General features: G+C 38.5%; 2 protein-coding genes, 1 long non-coding RNA gene and 1 pseudogene across 10 annotated transcripts in view; 1 reads left to right on the top strand and 3 right to left on the bottom strand.

The window, feature by feature from the left end:
- The window catches only part of LOC111322962 (uncharacterized), a 44630-nt gene that overhangs the window by 24290 nt on the left and 3355 nt on the right, over window positions 1-16985 (top strand). For 3 of the 8 annotated variants that reach the window (XM_088735475.1, XM_088735474.1, XM_088735476.1), the window contains exons 4-7: window positions 3987-4069; window positions 10434-10522; window positions 14221-14350; window positions 14806-16985. The exon at window positions 14806-16985 is cut by the window's right edge and continues 3355 nt beyond it. In XM_088735475.1, coding sequence (XP_088591601.1) covers window positions 3987-4069; window positions 10434-10522; window positions 14221-14265 — 217 coding nt within the window. In that variant the 3' untranslated portion in view covers window positions 14266-14350; window positions 14806-16985. Of the gene's footprint in view, window positions 1-3986; window positions 4070-10433; window positions 10523-14220; window positions 14351-14805 lie in introns of those variants that run through there. The other 5 variants (XM_088735478.1, XM_088735477.1, XM_088735480.1 and 2 more) reach the window with 4 other exon arrangements.
- Window positions 1065-4965, bottom strand: LOC148722425 (uncharacterized). The gene is made up of 7 exons (XR_015992311.1): window positions 4896-4965; window positions 4490-4547; window positions 3486-3523; window positions 2606-2672; window positions 2102-2127; window positions 1714-1774; window positions 1065-1199 (listed from the first exon to the last, which is right to left on the bottom strand). It is a non-coding gene; the product is annotated as an uncharacterized LOC148722425 (long non-coding RNA).
- Window positions 7434-9723, bottom strand: LOC148722424 (uncharacterized). Its single transcript, XM_088735452.1, has 2 exons — window positions 8716-9723; window positions 7434-8639 (listed from the first exon to the last, which is right to left on the bottom strand). The coding sequence occupies exons 1-2, from the start codon at window positions 9250-9252 to the stop codon at window positions 8499-8501; spliced, it is 678 nt and encodes a 225-aa protein (XP_088591578.1). The 5' UTR covers window positions 9253-9723; the 3' UTR covers window positions 7434-8498.
- The window catches only part of LOC148722423 (uncharacterized), a 1144-nt pseudogene continuing 578 nt past the window's right edge, over window positions 16420-16985 (bottom strand).

Here is a 16985-nt window from a genome sequence, read left to right as displayed (position 1 = left end):
CAAATTTACAATAATGCGGTACACATTGATTTAAGTCTTTCCGATTGTTTGGTTGTGTAATTTCGTCAAGGCATTGCACAAAATTCAACCTCACCATTAATTTGCACATCTCAGCTGAAGAAAACCGTCCAAAGGTAAATGTAGTTGAGTCAGGAATATTGACATGACATTTCTTAAGTAACTCTTTGAAGTTAACAACAACCCGTAAGTTGGCAGATGCCAGTTTTGCAGTGAAAATTCTTCTAGAAATTAATCAATTTGGACAAAAAGGATTTTATGGAGTCATTACATTGCTGCTATCGACTCAGGAGAATGATTTTTCGCGAGCTATAAACGCAATATTGCGCTATGTTTCTTTGTATGCTCCTTTTTGACACTCTGGGATACGTCAAAGCTCTCGTAAATATTATCTTCGCTCCCCCGCTGCAAATTCCAGAGGACAAATTGGTCAATCACTCACTAAGAACGGAAGAAGAAACGCTGTCTTCTTCGCCTACGCCATCGCTCGGACTTGTCCTCGTAAGAATGAACCGTATTGCTCAACACACGTGACTTGACATAAATGGTCTCCAGGTACCACGGTACCGTCGCCATGATAACAGATGAGGCCCTTAAAAAAAATTACTTAATAATGTATTTATCCAGCTGTTGAAAACTTTTCCTGATGAATGAGATCGACAGTATTGTAATCTTATGTTATAAGACACTTCCTTTTGAAAGCGCAAAATATTTTCGAGCCTCCCTACTAGGTATATCGTACAACTAGGTATACTTGGTATTCCCCAATTTTAATTTTAATAGGTAACCTGTCGCAATGGAATAACACGGCACAGTGATTTGAACATTAAGCGTTTGATTCGTCACTAAATTTCGTTTAAGATATCTCAAATTGAAGAGGTCCCATCCCAGTGCTATCAAAGGAACCTCTATGTAAACATAATCGGCCCAGTGGGTGACCTAAGTAATGAGTGTGTCGTAGTTTATCGTGTTGGTTATTTCTAAATGATGCCAAATTAAAATACCACACTATCTCTCTTAGAGCTCTGGAGCCCTGCTTGAAGAGAAACTAGAGAAAATGAAATATGACAAGCTTCGAATATTTTCCAAGTGCGTTTAATAAAACGATTTATCTTATACAACAACAACACATAGCATTCTTTCCAAGGCTAGCCATCTTGAAGAGTGTGAATCTACTGCATCTATCAAATGAGAAGACCATGATAAGCTTTTGAGGTAGTCAAACTAGATTCAGATTGACTTAAAGAATCCTTCCGTGAATTCTTGGGATGCACCCTTCACATAAGCATCTGGTAATTCAAAGCTTTTCTGTAACAGTAATGAAACCCATGGCTATTTAAAACTGATTTAAATCGAGGATATTTTGTCCCCAGGGAGCGTCTCTCTTTAACTTACTCAGGTCGTTGAAATAGAAAATTTAATTTTTGATATTTTGAAAATATCGTATGGAAATCATTTGATACGTCTATCAATAGTTTAGGATTGAGGTCTCCCCCCTTTTCTCCACAAATATGCACGCGCACACGTACACACTTACACTGCTGCCAAATTAAATAGATACATGTACTAGCCAGCCAGCTTAAATCTAAGTGAAGTAAGTTCTGTCAAAAGCGAAAGATCCCTCTTTAAAAAGTTGCTTAGAACATGTCAGTGTCAATCATGTGCACTGTTTAGTCCTCGTGGTCTTGGTCGTACCTGCTGGTGCTCTATGTGATTCCTAAAAGCTAAATTCTCCAACCTCACTATGTTGAGGATACTAAAAGATGGAAAAGTATACATTGTGTCATTCGAATTTATTGTATTTAGTTGGGGTGTGACAAACTAGAGAGGTACATATGCCTCTTGACAACTACATTTATGCCAGCAATAAAATCACTTGATAACTATTGGTTCTCAGTGGCTGACTTGTCCCAAGTGGAACAGGATGATGGAGGAAAAAGTAGAAAGAGAATTAAAGTCTATTGGCTTATTTGTTTTGGCCATGCAACCTTCTCAGCTTGGGCTCTTGTCTTTAGAAAAAGATTGAGGTTGACTCTATTTGTGGTTCCCTCCTGATAAATATGTAGATCATTATGTAACTTACATTGATTCTTGAGGTGTTAGCGCATTCTGTGTAGGAACCAAAAGTTACAGTTACAGATTTCCTGAAGTAAGACTGGATATCTGAGATGCTAAAACATGCCTTAAAATGTATTCAATTGCATTTCCTTAAAGGTCCTTTTCCCAATAACCGAAAGTTGAATGGGAGGATTCACAAGACCATTTGGTCAACAATAAACCACAGTAGTGTTGCGTAACGCAGTATGATACTAAATCATAGGTGTCAGGTAAAAAGAGAGAGTCGCCTTTATCGATCAAATTTCTCATTTCTGCTTTGTTTTGTTTTTTTTTCCTTAATGGAAAATAAATGACAGAAAAATTTTAACATTTTTTTGCTAATGAAAATGTATTACTCGCCCACTAAGAACACTAACATCAGCACAACTGACACCACACATATTTGTGAACAAATCTAATTTAGATTTACGTTGTTTGCAAAATTGCCATGAGATAGTGCTAACACCGCTGAGTGGAGCAATTTTCTTACCTGATCACTTCCAACTATGGGACAATCGCCACGAACACGATTTAAGTCCAGAATTATTCCGTCGTCCCTAAAAGTGAATGATTTTACATCAACAATCGTTTTACCTGGCCCAAATATGTCTTGGACTAAACGACGCATAGCTAAAAGAAAAGAATAAACCAGCAAACAAATGTTTTCGTAATCACTGATTTTATCCTTTCCCATTGCAGTACTTATCGGAAAAATAAAAATGTAATAATTTGTGTACCAAGTTTGACGCCCAAAAGTCGTTGTGGGTTTAATCACTCAGAATATATACAAAAGGTATGACCGTGAACTGCCAAATGGCATGGTGATGAATTGATGTACATTCATTCAGTTTTAAAGGATGTAAAAGTATTAATTCTGTGGCCTGATGAACATTTTTGGTGGAAGCACCCACCTTAATGAACGTCTCATTGTTGACACAGTTTAGCTCTGAGAATTTGATGCTTAATCAAACCTTATCTACGAGGCTAAATTATTTTTTCTTCTTAACAATTTTCTGCTTAAAATTGTAGTGACATCAGTCTAACATATTTTCTTTCTTTGCAGTATTTCTTCTGATAGATTTACATCCATCTTAAAACTTTACTATTACTACTCTCTGATCAATACCATTTTGAATTAGGTCGATAGAAGTTACATTGCATCTCCATTTACAAGGCAATTGGATCAAGAGAAGAGGAATTAAAGTGACACTATTAAGGCTCATCAAATGTGTAGCAATTGTTTAGATTTGTCACTGAGTGCCCTTCCCCCAAAATATTTTTTCGCAAGGGAAGCATTGCATGATATCCTTAAGAGAGGATGCAAAGAAAAGTTTACACCTATTAAATCAATGCTGTACTGTAGCTCTTACCTTAAAATGACCACGTAGGACAGATCTGTATTAAAGACCTAAAAATCCAAAACGAAATGATTATCAAGGATCATTATTTTTTACTTAAAAATAATCTTTTTCTTGTCATCTAACTTGCTGCATTGGCCTAAATAAGACCAAAACTCTGTTCCAGTTAGACCAATTGTGTTAGTGTCTAGAAATTGAAGGCAAATAAAAAACAGACGAGATGAAATCAATTTTTTTACCTTTAAAAAATCCTCAATATTCTCATCCACAGCAGGAATTAAAGTGACACTATTAAGGCTCATCAAAAGTGTAGCAATTGTTTAGATTTGTCACTGAGTGCCCTTCCCCCAAAATATTTTTTCGCTAGGGAAGCGAAAAATATTTTCCATGTTGTGTCTTGAAATGAAATGAAATCTGTGTGTACTGCTCGCCAGTGTATTTTTTATCTTTTTTTTTTTCAGCAATTATAGTGATAAATGTATCTTATAGTTCTTTTCTTTCCATTTGCTATAGCCTCATCCATCATGCTGCTAACTGGCCAATGGCATTATCGCCTGGCTCGGAAACATGTCCAACGAAAGAAAGGAAGACTGATGGTAAGTTAAAAATATCACAGATACCCTTTGGTCTGTAGTCTACACACAGAGGAGGGTTATTTCAATGCTGAATTGTATTTTTTTGTTCCCTGTTTGTCCTGTGAGCCTTTTTCTTAGTCAACTGTTATTACAGAATGATTTTAACGAAAGTATTCCCTTTGAAGGGAGATCTTCAGTTCTTTCGTCACTCAATAAACCTGTAATTTTAAGAGGCTGCTCCTATATGGTATAGAAACCTTGAAGGTTGTGATATCCCAGTTACTCGGTCATGCAACTGTCACGATGGAGTCCTTCTTTGTCACAGTGCTCTCTGTACCAAATGTTTGTGATAATGAGTCATAATAGAACAAGTAAGGTCAGAAAAGATTTCCCTGTACTTTAAGAGTGCAATGGTACAATAAGAAGAGTTCTTATACTTACAACTCGTCCTATTTCTTGATCAGCCATACTAGCCAAAAGAACAGACAGGGACAGATTGCTATTTGTAATAACAAATACAGTAATATGTCTCTTCCTTGTGATGTTTCAAACTTTGCATATAGTATTTAAGACCATTGTCTCCTAGATTTGCTCAAACCGTGAAGATTTTATCGCTCTTTCTTATTTCTTCGCTTTCCTTGATTTGCAAGCTAATGAGCAGTAAAGTACAGTATATAGCGAAAAGAAAGTAAGGAGAATAAGGCCCAGTAGTCTTGCGTCGCACCAAGCAAGTGATTCGTGCGCCGCTTATCTCTTGGTCAACCGACAAGTGAAAGTTATTTCTGGCTTAATTTGTTAATAGTAGAAACTGTGATAAGCTTATTACATGATTTGTGCGAAATTTTACCTTTAACTCAAAGAAACGTTGCCTTTTAGTGGCTACTGCTCTGCTTTGTTGAAATCGTCCGCGATCCGCCATTAATCACATGGACTTGTTTTGGAGATCCCGCTGGTGGAGAATGAGCCCACAGCCATCTCTATGGCAACGAGTAGCTCATTATCATGTTGTAACGAATTTTCATCCATTGGCAATTTATTGTGTGGTTATTTTCCGTCTCTGGGCGTTTAAAGCAAGTGAGATCTATTGCATTATTTTTTTTTTTGTGTTTGAATTATTATGCGATTTTCTGGAGCTCGTTTATTGCGACGGCATCCATGTACCTATGCAAAAACTTCTCGATGATCGAACGGTTTAAAGTGGTGAAGGAACCATATAAGTACTTATACGAATTAAGAAATCATACAGATGCAAGTAGATCTTACAAGTACGAGAGGAAAAAGTTTGTGAAAATGTGTATAAAACCCTCTGATCTTGCTGTCGATTTCTGTAAACCGTTGTATTCCTTTTGGAGAACAAAAAGAGTTATTCCGGTGAAGGAGATTATTTAACTGACACGCGCTCATTTTGTTTGTTTTGACAAGGTTCTGTCTCAAATTATTTCCAAGGCGTTTCGGTGAGTTAATGCAACATATTTCTCTCCTTTCCCTTCGTAGGATGCTTGAATAATAATGTATATAAACACTCTGCGCGAAACACTGAGTCAGTAGCCTCAGCCACTGCGTTTAAGACGTGAAGACGAAACATGATCAGAAGCATTTATGTTAATAACGTCTGCCAAAATAATTAAAATATCGTCTAAAGCCCGGAACAGACCAATTTAGCCGGCAGTGAAGGCTTATTATTAGGACAAGTTGGCGTTTAGAAGCTTGCGATCGTTTGTTTGATTTGGAGATAGAGGAAGGGGGCTGAGAAAGGCGTAATATTCACTCCCCCACCCTTACCCCACCTGATTTTTGACCGTCACTCACCCCCTTGGTACAAATCTCTTTCTCTCCCCAGCCTTCCACTGCCATTAAAATCAAAGATGGCGGCTATACTTTTCGCTAAGAAAATACTGAGCGCTCGCTCGCTAAAATTACGCCTGCTCTGAAGGCTAAGACCGTTTGAATATTTGTTTTAACGATATATTTTTTGTGGTTAGTTGCTCTGGCATTTTTGCTCATTTCTCTAGAGTTTGTAATTTGTGCACGTAGATCTTTGTTTTCATAGGCTGACCGATATGTCGCTTAAAACTGTTGCCTTTAAATAGATCAAGGGTTCTATTTATAATTTTGCAATGCTATGGACGGTTGAAAGTAACAAGGCAATAACAGAGACGATCTTCTGAAATAAATTTGTTGGTAATATTATCCTCTGAAAGGACTTTTCTCTGACTGAAAAGGAAACGGTCATGAACAACTCTCCGAAGTTAACTTTATTAACTGTGAATACAAGGTCATTTTACATAAATGGACAGACTTAATCGACCGACATAAGAGGTTTTTCCAACGGAAGTTTGGGGTATTGTACACATTGTACGTGGTTTTAAATATTTTGTTTGATATTAGATTCTGCTTAATGATTTCGTGTTGTTGAGCTTCATATTTAGCGAATCATAGTTGGGTCAGCTTCATTTTTCCATTACCAGGATGTGTCGTGTATTGAACATGTACTTGAAATCTTCAACATAAACATAAATATGGAGGCTCGTTCTGGTCCATTTACATTTGTAGGTGTTGTATGTGCATATGCAACATGTTCACGATTAAGCCCGCCAGGAAAAGCAATATATAGATCATAAGCCACATGCCATTACAGGCTACACTTTCTCTCTGCCCACTTGTTATCTAAAAAAACAAGGAAATTTAACAGTTGCTAGAATCACTCATTCTGTGTCTAGTTAAGAAATTAGATGGACTTGCTGCTGCAGTAAGGCTTTTTGTGTGAGTGAAAGTGAAACAGAGGATATGCTGTGGTTGTTGTTTCTTATTTTTCTTTGGTTTCCCATATTTTCAGGGTGAAAGTATTTTTGATAATTATTTTTTTGTTTGGTTTGTTTGCTTTTTTTGTTTTTGTTTTTTTTTTTTACACTTGCTTACTGCGCACCCATCACAAGCAGTTTTGAATCTGAAAATAAATTGATAATTCATGGCCTTAGATGGCAGAACTTACTTTTGCCGGCTGGATGACATTGTTTGTAGGTACAAGCCAGGTATATTTTTGTTTTAATTTCCAAGTTTCTTTGTCTACCAAGTACGTACAGTACATGTTTTATTTTTTAATATACTACTTACCTTTGCGCTTGTAGAGCTATTTGTCAATTCTTGGGACTTAAATCTCTGTGTAATCTCCCTTTCATTGGTTAGTGTGTGGTGCTAGGAAAAAAATTATAAGTTTGAAGGTTTAAGCACAGAGGATATGGAGTCGTTGTAAAGCATTGCATTTTTTAATTTTTCTTTGGTTTCTTTCAGTGTTTGGGTTTAAAATAATTTTTTAACAAAAATTGTTTATGCTTCTACTGCGCACCACTCTTACTGCACATTCGCATCATAAGAAGTTTTGAATCTGAATAGAAATTGATAATTCATGTACCCTGGTCCCAGAGGTTCTCTTCTCTCTACCGGAGTACGAGAATTCGGCGCAAAGCGCCGACCAACGAGCTGTAAAGCAGCGAGCGGAGAGAACCTCTGGTCAGGACCGTTGAGAATCTCACTTTCATGCCACCAAGCTTCGGGTGACAGCCATCAATCACGCCCCTTTCCGATAACCAATCAGAGTAAAGTATTAAAATACCTCTGGGGGTAGGTGTAGTGTTTTTACTTGTATCTGGAGTGGGCGTGGGGAATATATTTTGTTTCGTGGCCGTATTTACAATATCTGTCAAAATATTTGCTACACGTGCCAAATGACAAGCTCGCATGTAGTACGAACTCCAACAAAAACCCCGATTAAAATCTACTTCCCTCGGGCAAACGATTATTGCCGATTTTGCAACGAAAACGTCAAGATAAATGGCTATTCTCAATTGAATATTTTCACCGAGAAGAATCGAGATTTTCTGCGCCGCTTTAGGCTTGTTGTGAACGCCAAAGTTGAAATCAATTCCAAGGTCTCACAAGTGCTCTGTAACAAGTGCTACAGGCCTGTCCTAAAGCATGAAAAGGCAGTTAGTCAATCCGAAGAATTACAAGAGTTCAGGAACCAATACAAAGTAGTAAACATAGATGTCGGAGAATTGACGCGACGCAAGAGATGTGCGAAAGATTCTCCTTGTAAATCACCGAGAACCGCAAGAACACCGAGTTCACCAGCGACGAAAACATTTGAACGAGTTCGCAACCCCAAAAGTAAAAGAAAGATTATTTCCATGGCTAATGATAGTGCTGAAAGGGACGAAGAAGCTGTATTCGTAGGGCAACCTCGGAATGCATCACCTACGGAGGTGAGAAGTTTGCAATTATTGTATGTTGCTAGAAGGAATGTATGTTGTCCTCGGAATGCAATAATTAGCGCAGAAATTGAAAATTCGATCGAATCGCTTGCTTTCGTTTTTCTCAGTATCGATGGATCTTTGGTGCTGCACAGTGCACTTGATTCTTTGTTGAACTCCACATAGATCTTGTCGATTATCTAAGTCTTGAGTTCGGGATGCTTCCAGACAGAATTTATCACTCCATTGTATTCTTGTAAACAAATTTGTCTTACAATGCTGGAACCATTTTTTGCGCTAACTATTTTCTTAACTAGACCAGACGGATAGTAAATGCGTACCTAAGAAGAGAAGCAAATAAAATCAATAATATTCTCACATACTTCTAGCAACATACAATAATTGCAAACTTCTCACCTCCGTAGGTGATGCATTCCGAGGTTGCCCTACGAATACAGCTTCTTCGTCCCTTTCAGCACTATCATTAGCCATGGAAATAATCTTTCTTTTACTTTTGGGGTTGCGAACTCGTTCAAATGTTTTAGTCGCTGGTGAACTCGGTGTTCTTGCGGTTCTCGGTGATTTACAAGGAGAATCTTTCGCACATCTCTTGCGTCGCGTCAATTCTCCGACATCTATGTTTACTACTTTGTATTTGTTCCTGAACTCTTGTAATTCTTCGGATTGACTAACTGCCTTTTCATGCTTTAGGACAGGCCTGTAGCACTTGTTACAGAGCACTTGTGAGACCTTGGAATTGATTTCAACTTTGGCGTTCACAACAAGCCTAAAGCGGCGCAGAAAATCTCGATTCTTCTCGGTGAAAATATTCAATTGAGAATAGCCATTTATCTTGACGTTTTCGTTGCAAAATCGGCAATAATCGTTTGCCCGAGGGAAGTAGATTTTAATCGGGGTTTTTGTTGGAGTTCGTACTACATGCGAGCTTGTCATTTGGCACGTGTAGCAAATATTTTGACAGATATTGTAAATACGGCCACGAAACAAAATATATTCCCCACGCCCACTCCAGATACAAGTAAAAACACTACACCTACCCCCAGAGGTATTTTAATACTTTACTCTGATTGGTTATCGGAAAGGGGCGTGATTGATGGCTGTCACCCGAAGCTTGGTGGCATGAAAGTGAGATTCTCAACGGTCCTGACCAGAGGTTCTCTCCGCTCGCTGCTTTACAGCTCGTTGGTCGGCGCTTTGCGCCGAATTCTCGTACTCCGGTAGAGAGAAGAGAACCTCTGGGACCAGGGTATAATTCATGCCCTTAGATGGCAGAACTTACTTTTGCCGGCTGGATGACGTTGGACCCTTGATTACTTCTGAAAATATCAATGGTTCAAGGTTGTGTTAGTTGTTTAAATATCTTATAATTGGTTGAGTTGAGAGACTGAAATGTAGGTTGGAAGTGAGAGCTTTGTGAAACTAACACCAGATTGATATTATTTCTAACAGCTTTTATCAATGGGAAAATTACGCTGCCTTGGGAAACAGATGTAACAATTCTTTAGGAATCCCTGAACAAAACTTTTATCTTCCTCACCTGCCAGCATGGGGGGATTCCTCTTCACTCTCACTGCTGCTTGTATTGAAATCTACCTCTTTTGAATCGCGGTACGCCTTCAATGCAGAAATGACAAAGTTTTGTACTCAGAGTCACTCCAATATAATAGAGTCACTTTCAAAATTAACCAGCGCAAACTATTACCCTCTATATCAGGAAAAAATGTAATTTATCTACATGCTCTACAACTGCATTGCATCCTCTCCATCTGCAGGTAGAATTTTGCTTTGTTATCGTTTTGCGTCAATTTCCGTGCAGTATTTCATGAAATCTTGCCTTAATGATGATAGTGAGAATGGTAACAGTAATGACACTAATAATAAGTTTTTAATATTCCTCTCACCATTGCGCCCGTAGAGATATCTTCCAATTTGAGGGACTGTACACCATGAGTAATTTCCTGCGTTATTTCCATTTCATTGGTTGCTGTCTGGTATTAGGGAAAAAAATTGTAAGTTTGAAGGTGTAAGCCGAGAGGATATGCATTCCTTTTTAAGTTTTCTTTCAATGTTTGGGTTAAAATATTTTTCAACATTTTTGTTAATTTATATTTTAGAGCACGCTTTTGTGGGTGCGAGCCAACGTAACCGCTTCTTTGGAAGTATCAGTGCTGTTGTTGCCTCAGTGAGTCAATCAGGAAAAAATGTAATTTATATACACTCTATATAACTGCATGATATCCTATCCATTCCTTGTATAGACAATTCCACTCACAGGTTAATCGTTCTGATTGTATTTTCCGAATGTCAGGGTGTGGCTTTTCTAAGATTATTCGGTATTTTCTCGTTTGGAGTTTTCATGTTGTCAGAGTGATGACTGATGTAATCAAGATCGACGTAGTCCTTCGCTCGAAGCCTAAAGTTACTTGGAAAACAAGTGACTGTGTCTAGGCTAATCTTTGTCATCCTTCAGCAATCTTGTCTCCTTTAGGCTGTTTATAAGGTCTTTGAAAATCAGAATTAAGAAATGCTGCATTTTGATCGGTAAGGAGGTTGTTTTGGAGATGAATTATAGCCTACCTGAGTTTGAAAGACGATGCTTCCCACAAGGTTGATCCGCGTTAAAATTATACATACTTTGAGTACGCAGATATGAAGTGTCCCGGGTTGCAGACCTTTCTCATATTAGGAAAACTTGTGCTGGTTTGATATGAAGGAATATTGTCAGTTATCGAAATGAATTTCTCACCTCAGGAAAACCAGAGAATGTTTTGACGCCAATGTGCCGTAATTTTAAGGTGTTCAGTAATCCTCGAAATCTCATTCATATTTCGATCGCTCTTTGGTTTGTCTTATCAGAACATTTCGGTACTGCAGGCGTTCTTCTTACTTGTGATAAATGCGAAGTTTATTCCTCTTGCAAAGGAAAGCGTGGATGCATCACCTATGAGATTTGTTTATTTTCGAGTGTATCCAGCCATGAAGCCATTAAGGAATCACTCCCATCAATGTTTAATCCAATTAATAATCGCCTTTCAATGGTTTAATGCGCAGTGATCTGTGATCTTCTAGACACCTATCATCGAAATGCAGAAAGTATTTTTTGACATTGCATTGCATTCCTCATGTAAGGAAGAAGGAAATCTTTGCCTTGCTATGTTCACTAGTGTGCAAAGGCTTCATCTTCCTGAGATGATTCTCTCTCAATTCTGCCTTCATTGTAAATCGCTCCTTAACTATGTGAAGTCATCTGTCATGGCTAAACTGACAATGTAGATATGAAGGAACGAAGAACTGAACAAGTTGAGCAGTTTAAGAGTTTTCACCATCTTCGACTTCGTCTCGGTCCGTAAAAACGCAAAAAAAGCTCGGCCAATATCCAGCCATCTTAACCTTACGCTTGGTCAATAACGCATGTATATTGATGCGGATCATCGCGTTCAAATGCAAATATGATACTGTTTATTTGACGTGGGCTTTGCTCCCTTAATTCGCGGATGAAAGAAGCACGTTTAATGAAAGAAACCCATGAATGTGATGAAATCATTTGGTGCTGAAACAATGCAATGGAAGTATTGAATACTTTAAGGGCGCTTATCACTACATGCTACGAAAGGGAATGGGCTGTCTATCAATTTTTTTTCATTTGCTTAATCATTCTCGCGCAAATACAAGACCCTCTTTGGTTTTGTTGGTGACTGAATCTTGAGGTATTTTTTTGAGGCTCTTGGCTCTATTCTCAAGTGTTATACAATAAACATATACAATAAACATGCATAAGAGGAATAATAACGTAATAAAAGTATTAAGAGTCAGTACACCATGTAAACAACCCATGGCTATCTGGGGCGGGAAAAAGAGGTTGCTGTGTCAGGATTGGCTTACGTTTGGCTTCTGATTGGTTTAGAGTGAGTAGTACGAGTTTCTCTAGAACTGGGGTGCTAGCTTTCTGAAGCATATCCGGATTACTTCAAACACTCAGTCGAATACCGCTTTAATAGCCTAATGAGGTCCATTGGTTACTTTTCTATTAATATGTTACTAATGAGCATTAGGCAGCGCTAGAAGCAGTCAATGATTGCAATGTATTTTTTTAATCTTTCTCAGCGCCTAGGCTTGAAAACTCACGAATCGATGGATCCGACTCTCTCGCACTGGAAGTAAATGCGTTGAGAACAGTTAGTAATCTAGGCGATAATCATTTTTCTTCGAATGGGGTGTCCCTTGATGTTTGGACATCCATATTTACTCTTCCTTTTTTTCTGGTAGCCACTTGGCCCCTAAGTTTTTAAAGTGGTAGCCCATTCCAAACTGTTGGTCGCCATTTTTTTAAGGCAAAGAAAACTTTTTTTTTACGGTGTCAGCGTTCTAGACAGACCCCCCCAAAATGAAGTTTAAAAGAAAGATCTTTAACTTCAGCAATTCGAATCAAAGAATCGTGACGTCCTTTTCTTTAGAGTGGAGGATAAATTGCTCCTGAATCACTCAGTCATCTAAAATTGCCCAGGCCCCTGCTCAGGGAACGAACCCACTGACTTAAACATATTCGTCTATATTCAATACCTTGCAATTACATGGTTGACATCAGGAGTTAAGTAATAACTAATAAGTCGATGATCATTTCTCCAACAAATGGAGGGAAAATTCTTAAGATAAAAGTTGTGCTTTCATACTTCATTTCGCTATTAATACATACTAATACTACTAATACAGTATGAAGAAAAACCCTTATACGTTGAACGGAACGGAACAAATGAAGGTTTACAACATGAACTTGGCGGCCTGCGTGGTCTATAATGTTTATTTAAAGTTTGCACAACCATCACTGTTGCATTATCATTCGGTGATATCGCCAAAAATGCTAAAAATTCAAAAATTAAACCTGTACGAAGACTAACTAGATAAATTTTATAGGCGGGAAAAAACATCGAGTAAAATTTGCACGTGCTACAAAGTGGACTCTGGGATGGGTGATATACAACGTTCAAGCTCATCTAAATCCAAAATGGCGTCTAGTTGTCGATCGAAATGCATGTGGTGCGTTTTGGAAACAAACTTAACGAGGAAGTTTTCTGCAGATTTTTCTTCGCAAAACTTCTTATTCACGTTATCTCTAGATAAGGTATGATGAAGCATTCTAGTCGCCAATTTGGTGACTAGAATGCCAAGAATTGGTTGCCAAAGTGAAAAATTTAGTCGCATTGACGCCTCTATTAGACGCAATTCACGCCCTCTAACGGCGCTCACCTGATCAGCAGCTAACATCTGATACACACCTGGTGGCCATGTAAACCCGCATTTTCTGAAAGAAAAAAAAAAAAAAAAAAAGGTTTTATTTCTTGTTTAAAATATTCCTCCCAAGTGTGATTGTAGTGTTAAGTATTCATAGCTACTTAGCCACTGAGTGAGTAACAGCTCAGTTTGTTTTATCATCTTGAAACACCGGGAACAGTGCAGGGTATTTCGTTTAGTCCTCCGATTTTGTTCATGATGGGTTATATGGTTCAAAGTAAAATCATTCTGGATTTTTACTTGCGTGGTATGGATACGTAGGTCGTTTTGCTATGAACGTTTGGTGACTAGTTCTCTTCGCTCAGTCAACAACATCTCACAAAAACCCTCAAGAGGAAAAAAAATATATATGACAGTTTTTGGAGGAAAAAGGAACCAGATGGTGGCGCCCATGGTATTTTCGCCAAGAAGTAGTGGGCTTCTAATTTACTTGCTTTTGAAATGAATTGGACGTTGAAATCCTCATTTTCTCACTTTGGTCAACCACAATGTAATTCTACTTAAACTGTGACCTGACAAAGCGTAAACTTCACACGTTATGACCATAAGAATAACTCTTCCTTTACGTCGTAAGAGTAGTCCAATACGTTTTGTATTTTATTCATTTTTTAGAGAGACCAGAATTCAGCTTTCTCTCAAAGGCTAATCCAGTTATGATTCCACCTTGCGGAGAGAGGGATTTGTAGACCCTCTGCTCTTGTTGGGCGGCCATCTTTCTTGATCCTACATCGAACACAAAACGGTGAGTACAACGGTATTTCTTCTTTTTAATCTGTAGTATTCGTCCCTTTCTTCTCTCTGTTGGGTCTTGATCATGAAACGAGGTCAGACAATGTGGACGTATAGATATTGCTTAGCGTTCCGTTGTAGAATAGTTCTTCATTCATGCTTGCCAGACAGTTTGAACCTCGTGGCCAGTTGGTCCATGATGTATATGAATCTTTTTTTTTAGGTTAGTGTTGCTCGTGTTTATTTGTTTTTGTTTTGTTTGTTTGTTTTTGTTTGTTTTTGTTTGTTTTTTTCATTACCTCTCAGTTTGAGTGAGGCGAAACTCCTCAAAGTGGGAGTAGTGCAAAACACTGAAAGTAAATGGAAACCACAAAAGGAAAAGAGATCGTTAGATGCATTCAGCATCTTTAGTCTATCTTCCTCCTGTGCTAGTGACACTGAATGGATTTACATGATTTTTTTTTCCAGATTTTTGTTTGTTGTAGAAGTCCAACTTTTCAGCCGTACTGGGTTACTTGGTTGAGCTGTTTTGAATGTAAAGCTAGAGCTTGGGGACATGAAAGGATCCATGAGTGTCGACGAGATCAGATTCGAATAAAGCCCCGTGGATACTGAGGACACATCCTCATTTTAGAATGGTTAGGAATTCAAAAACAAAATGTTACATTAAGACACGAGAGCACTTATATAACCTTTTAAGAATTAAAAATCGAAAATAACTAGAGAAAGCATGCTATAAAACGCTGATTAAGATTATTTTGTTAACTCTGTGTACTTACGCGCAGTCCTTTCCTAAATCTCCGGTGCGGTGGACTCCTGTTTCTCCAACAGAAAAGCTTTATAAATAAAAGAATACTCATGAGGTGGTGGTGATAAACTAGTAGAGTTACCCATCGAGGTCATATTGCAGTTCGATAGCATGCCGTTGTTAAACTCGTCAGTGAATAGACCACACGAGATCCTTCATTGGGATGTTGTACAAAAGGAGACATCCATCACTGTATTCCAATTTTGTTTCTCCAAAGTTTTGAAAAAAAAAATCAGGATTCGGTATTTGTCCAGGTTTTGGTACTTGTCCAGGTTTTAGTTTTAGGGACCTTACGCAGCCACGACGGCGACGGCAACGAGGACGTGGAAAAACAAGGGATCTAATTGGCAGAACAATAGCTCAGCACGTGCGTTTTTAAACTTTGTACATTTCTTAGCCGTCCTATGCAAAACAACAACGTGAAATCACCAAAATTTGCGTCGTCTGCGAACCGAAACCGCGACGACAAATTATTTTAATTTCCATTTGGAACTCAACGCTACTTTTATACGTCATGCTGAAGTTGAGCTGTGACGCCGTATAAGACGGTAAGCTCCTGCAACCATTTTTGAAATTCTAACTAAGAGTAGAAATTCATTTTTTAATCGAAGTCTTCCTTGGCGTTGCCGTCCTGATTGCGTAAGGTCCCTATTATCCAGGTTTTGGTAAGAAAAGCAGCGTCACAACAGGATCATGGCCAAAATAGTTTTTGTCGTTCCTACACACGACAAAGCCACGTGTATGCTCTCTTTTTCTGCTCTATGTTAAATTAAAGGAAGACCTTACGACTATGGAGAAAATGTCGCAAAGTTAGTAAAAATCCCAACTTACCACACGCTTAAGAGTGTAGAGACAAAAGTTATTGAGATGCGCAACAAGCACTATCAATTCGAAGGGGCTTGATTCGTGCTAAAGTACGGCTGTGCACCAGCTGTTCCTTCGTATGTCGGAAATGAGACTAAAGAGTCTGCTACGTTCCTAAACTTCATGTTTTATTTCGTAATCTAACTTGATCTCCCTCTCCCCCACACCGTTCTTGTCTCACTTTAAATATACAATATGATCTTAATGTTCAATCATGTCACTTATCGCAAAAAATCAACCGGAAATCAATTAACGCCGAATTGTCTCACACACACTCCCCTGTTTTTTTTTGTGTGTGTTTTTTTTCAACGGAAAAAAAAAAAACACTAGAATGGCACACTTGATATGATTTGAAATTCAATGAACCAAACGGAAAGTTAGTTCAGTATATTCAGTGTTCCTAAATATCTCTAATCAGCATCGATGTTCGCGTCTTGAATGCGGTAGCGAGCGGCTACCACTGCATCCCTCCTGGGTTGAGTTGCAGAGGAGCCTGTACATTCTCCCGATCGCAGGACAGCTCCATTGTATAAAGGCGTTGAACCGCCCGTTCAGGTGTTCCTTTCCCCGCTCGAAGTTTGGCAGCTCGAACTGTTCCGTCTCTTCCCGAAATCAGATCTTCCACGTTTCTAATTTTCCACTTATTGCGATTTCGTTCCTCGTCCTTGATGATGACCACCTCTCCTTTGGCCAAGGGCGTGGTTTGACCCTTGTGTTTCATTGTGTATCAGTCTCTCAACCCTTGTAAATATTCGGTAGTCCATCTGGTCCACAAATCGTGCTTGTACCTGCGCAGATATTTAGCTCTTCTGCGTAGATCCAATTTTTTTAGATGGTGTGGTTCTAGTTCTGGTAGCTGGTTTGATCTAAGAAATAGCAGTGAGTTAGGGGTAAGCGCGGGTAGCTGTATGTCGTCTTCGACGTAACATAAAGGGCGGTTATTTAAAGCAATCTCCACATCCAGTACCACTTCACA

The sequence above is a fragment of the Stylophora pistillata genome, chromosome 10 (genome assembly GCF_964205215.1).
Source record: "Stylophora pistillata chromosome 10, jaStyPist1.2, whole genome shotgun sequence".
NCBI classification, from domain to species: domain Eukaryota; kingdom Metazoa; phylum Cnidaria; class Anthozoa; order Scleractinia; family Pocilloporidae; genus Stylophora; species Stylophora pistillata.
This window is presented reverse-complemented; position numbering and strand designations above follow the sequence as displayed.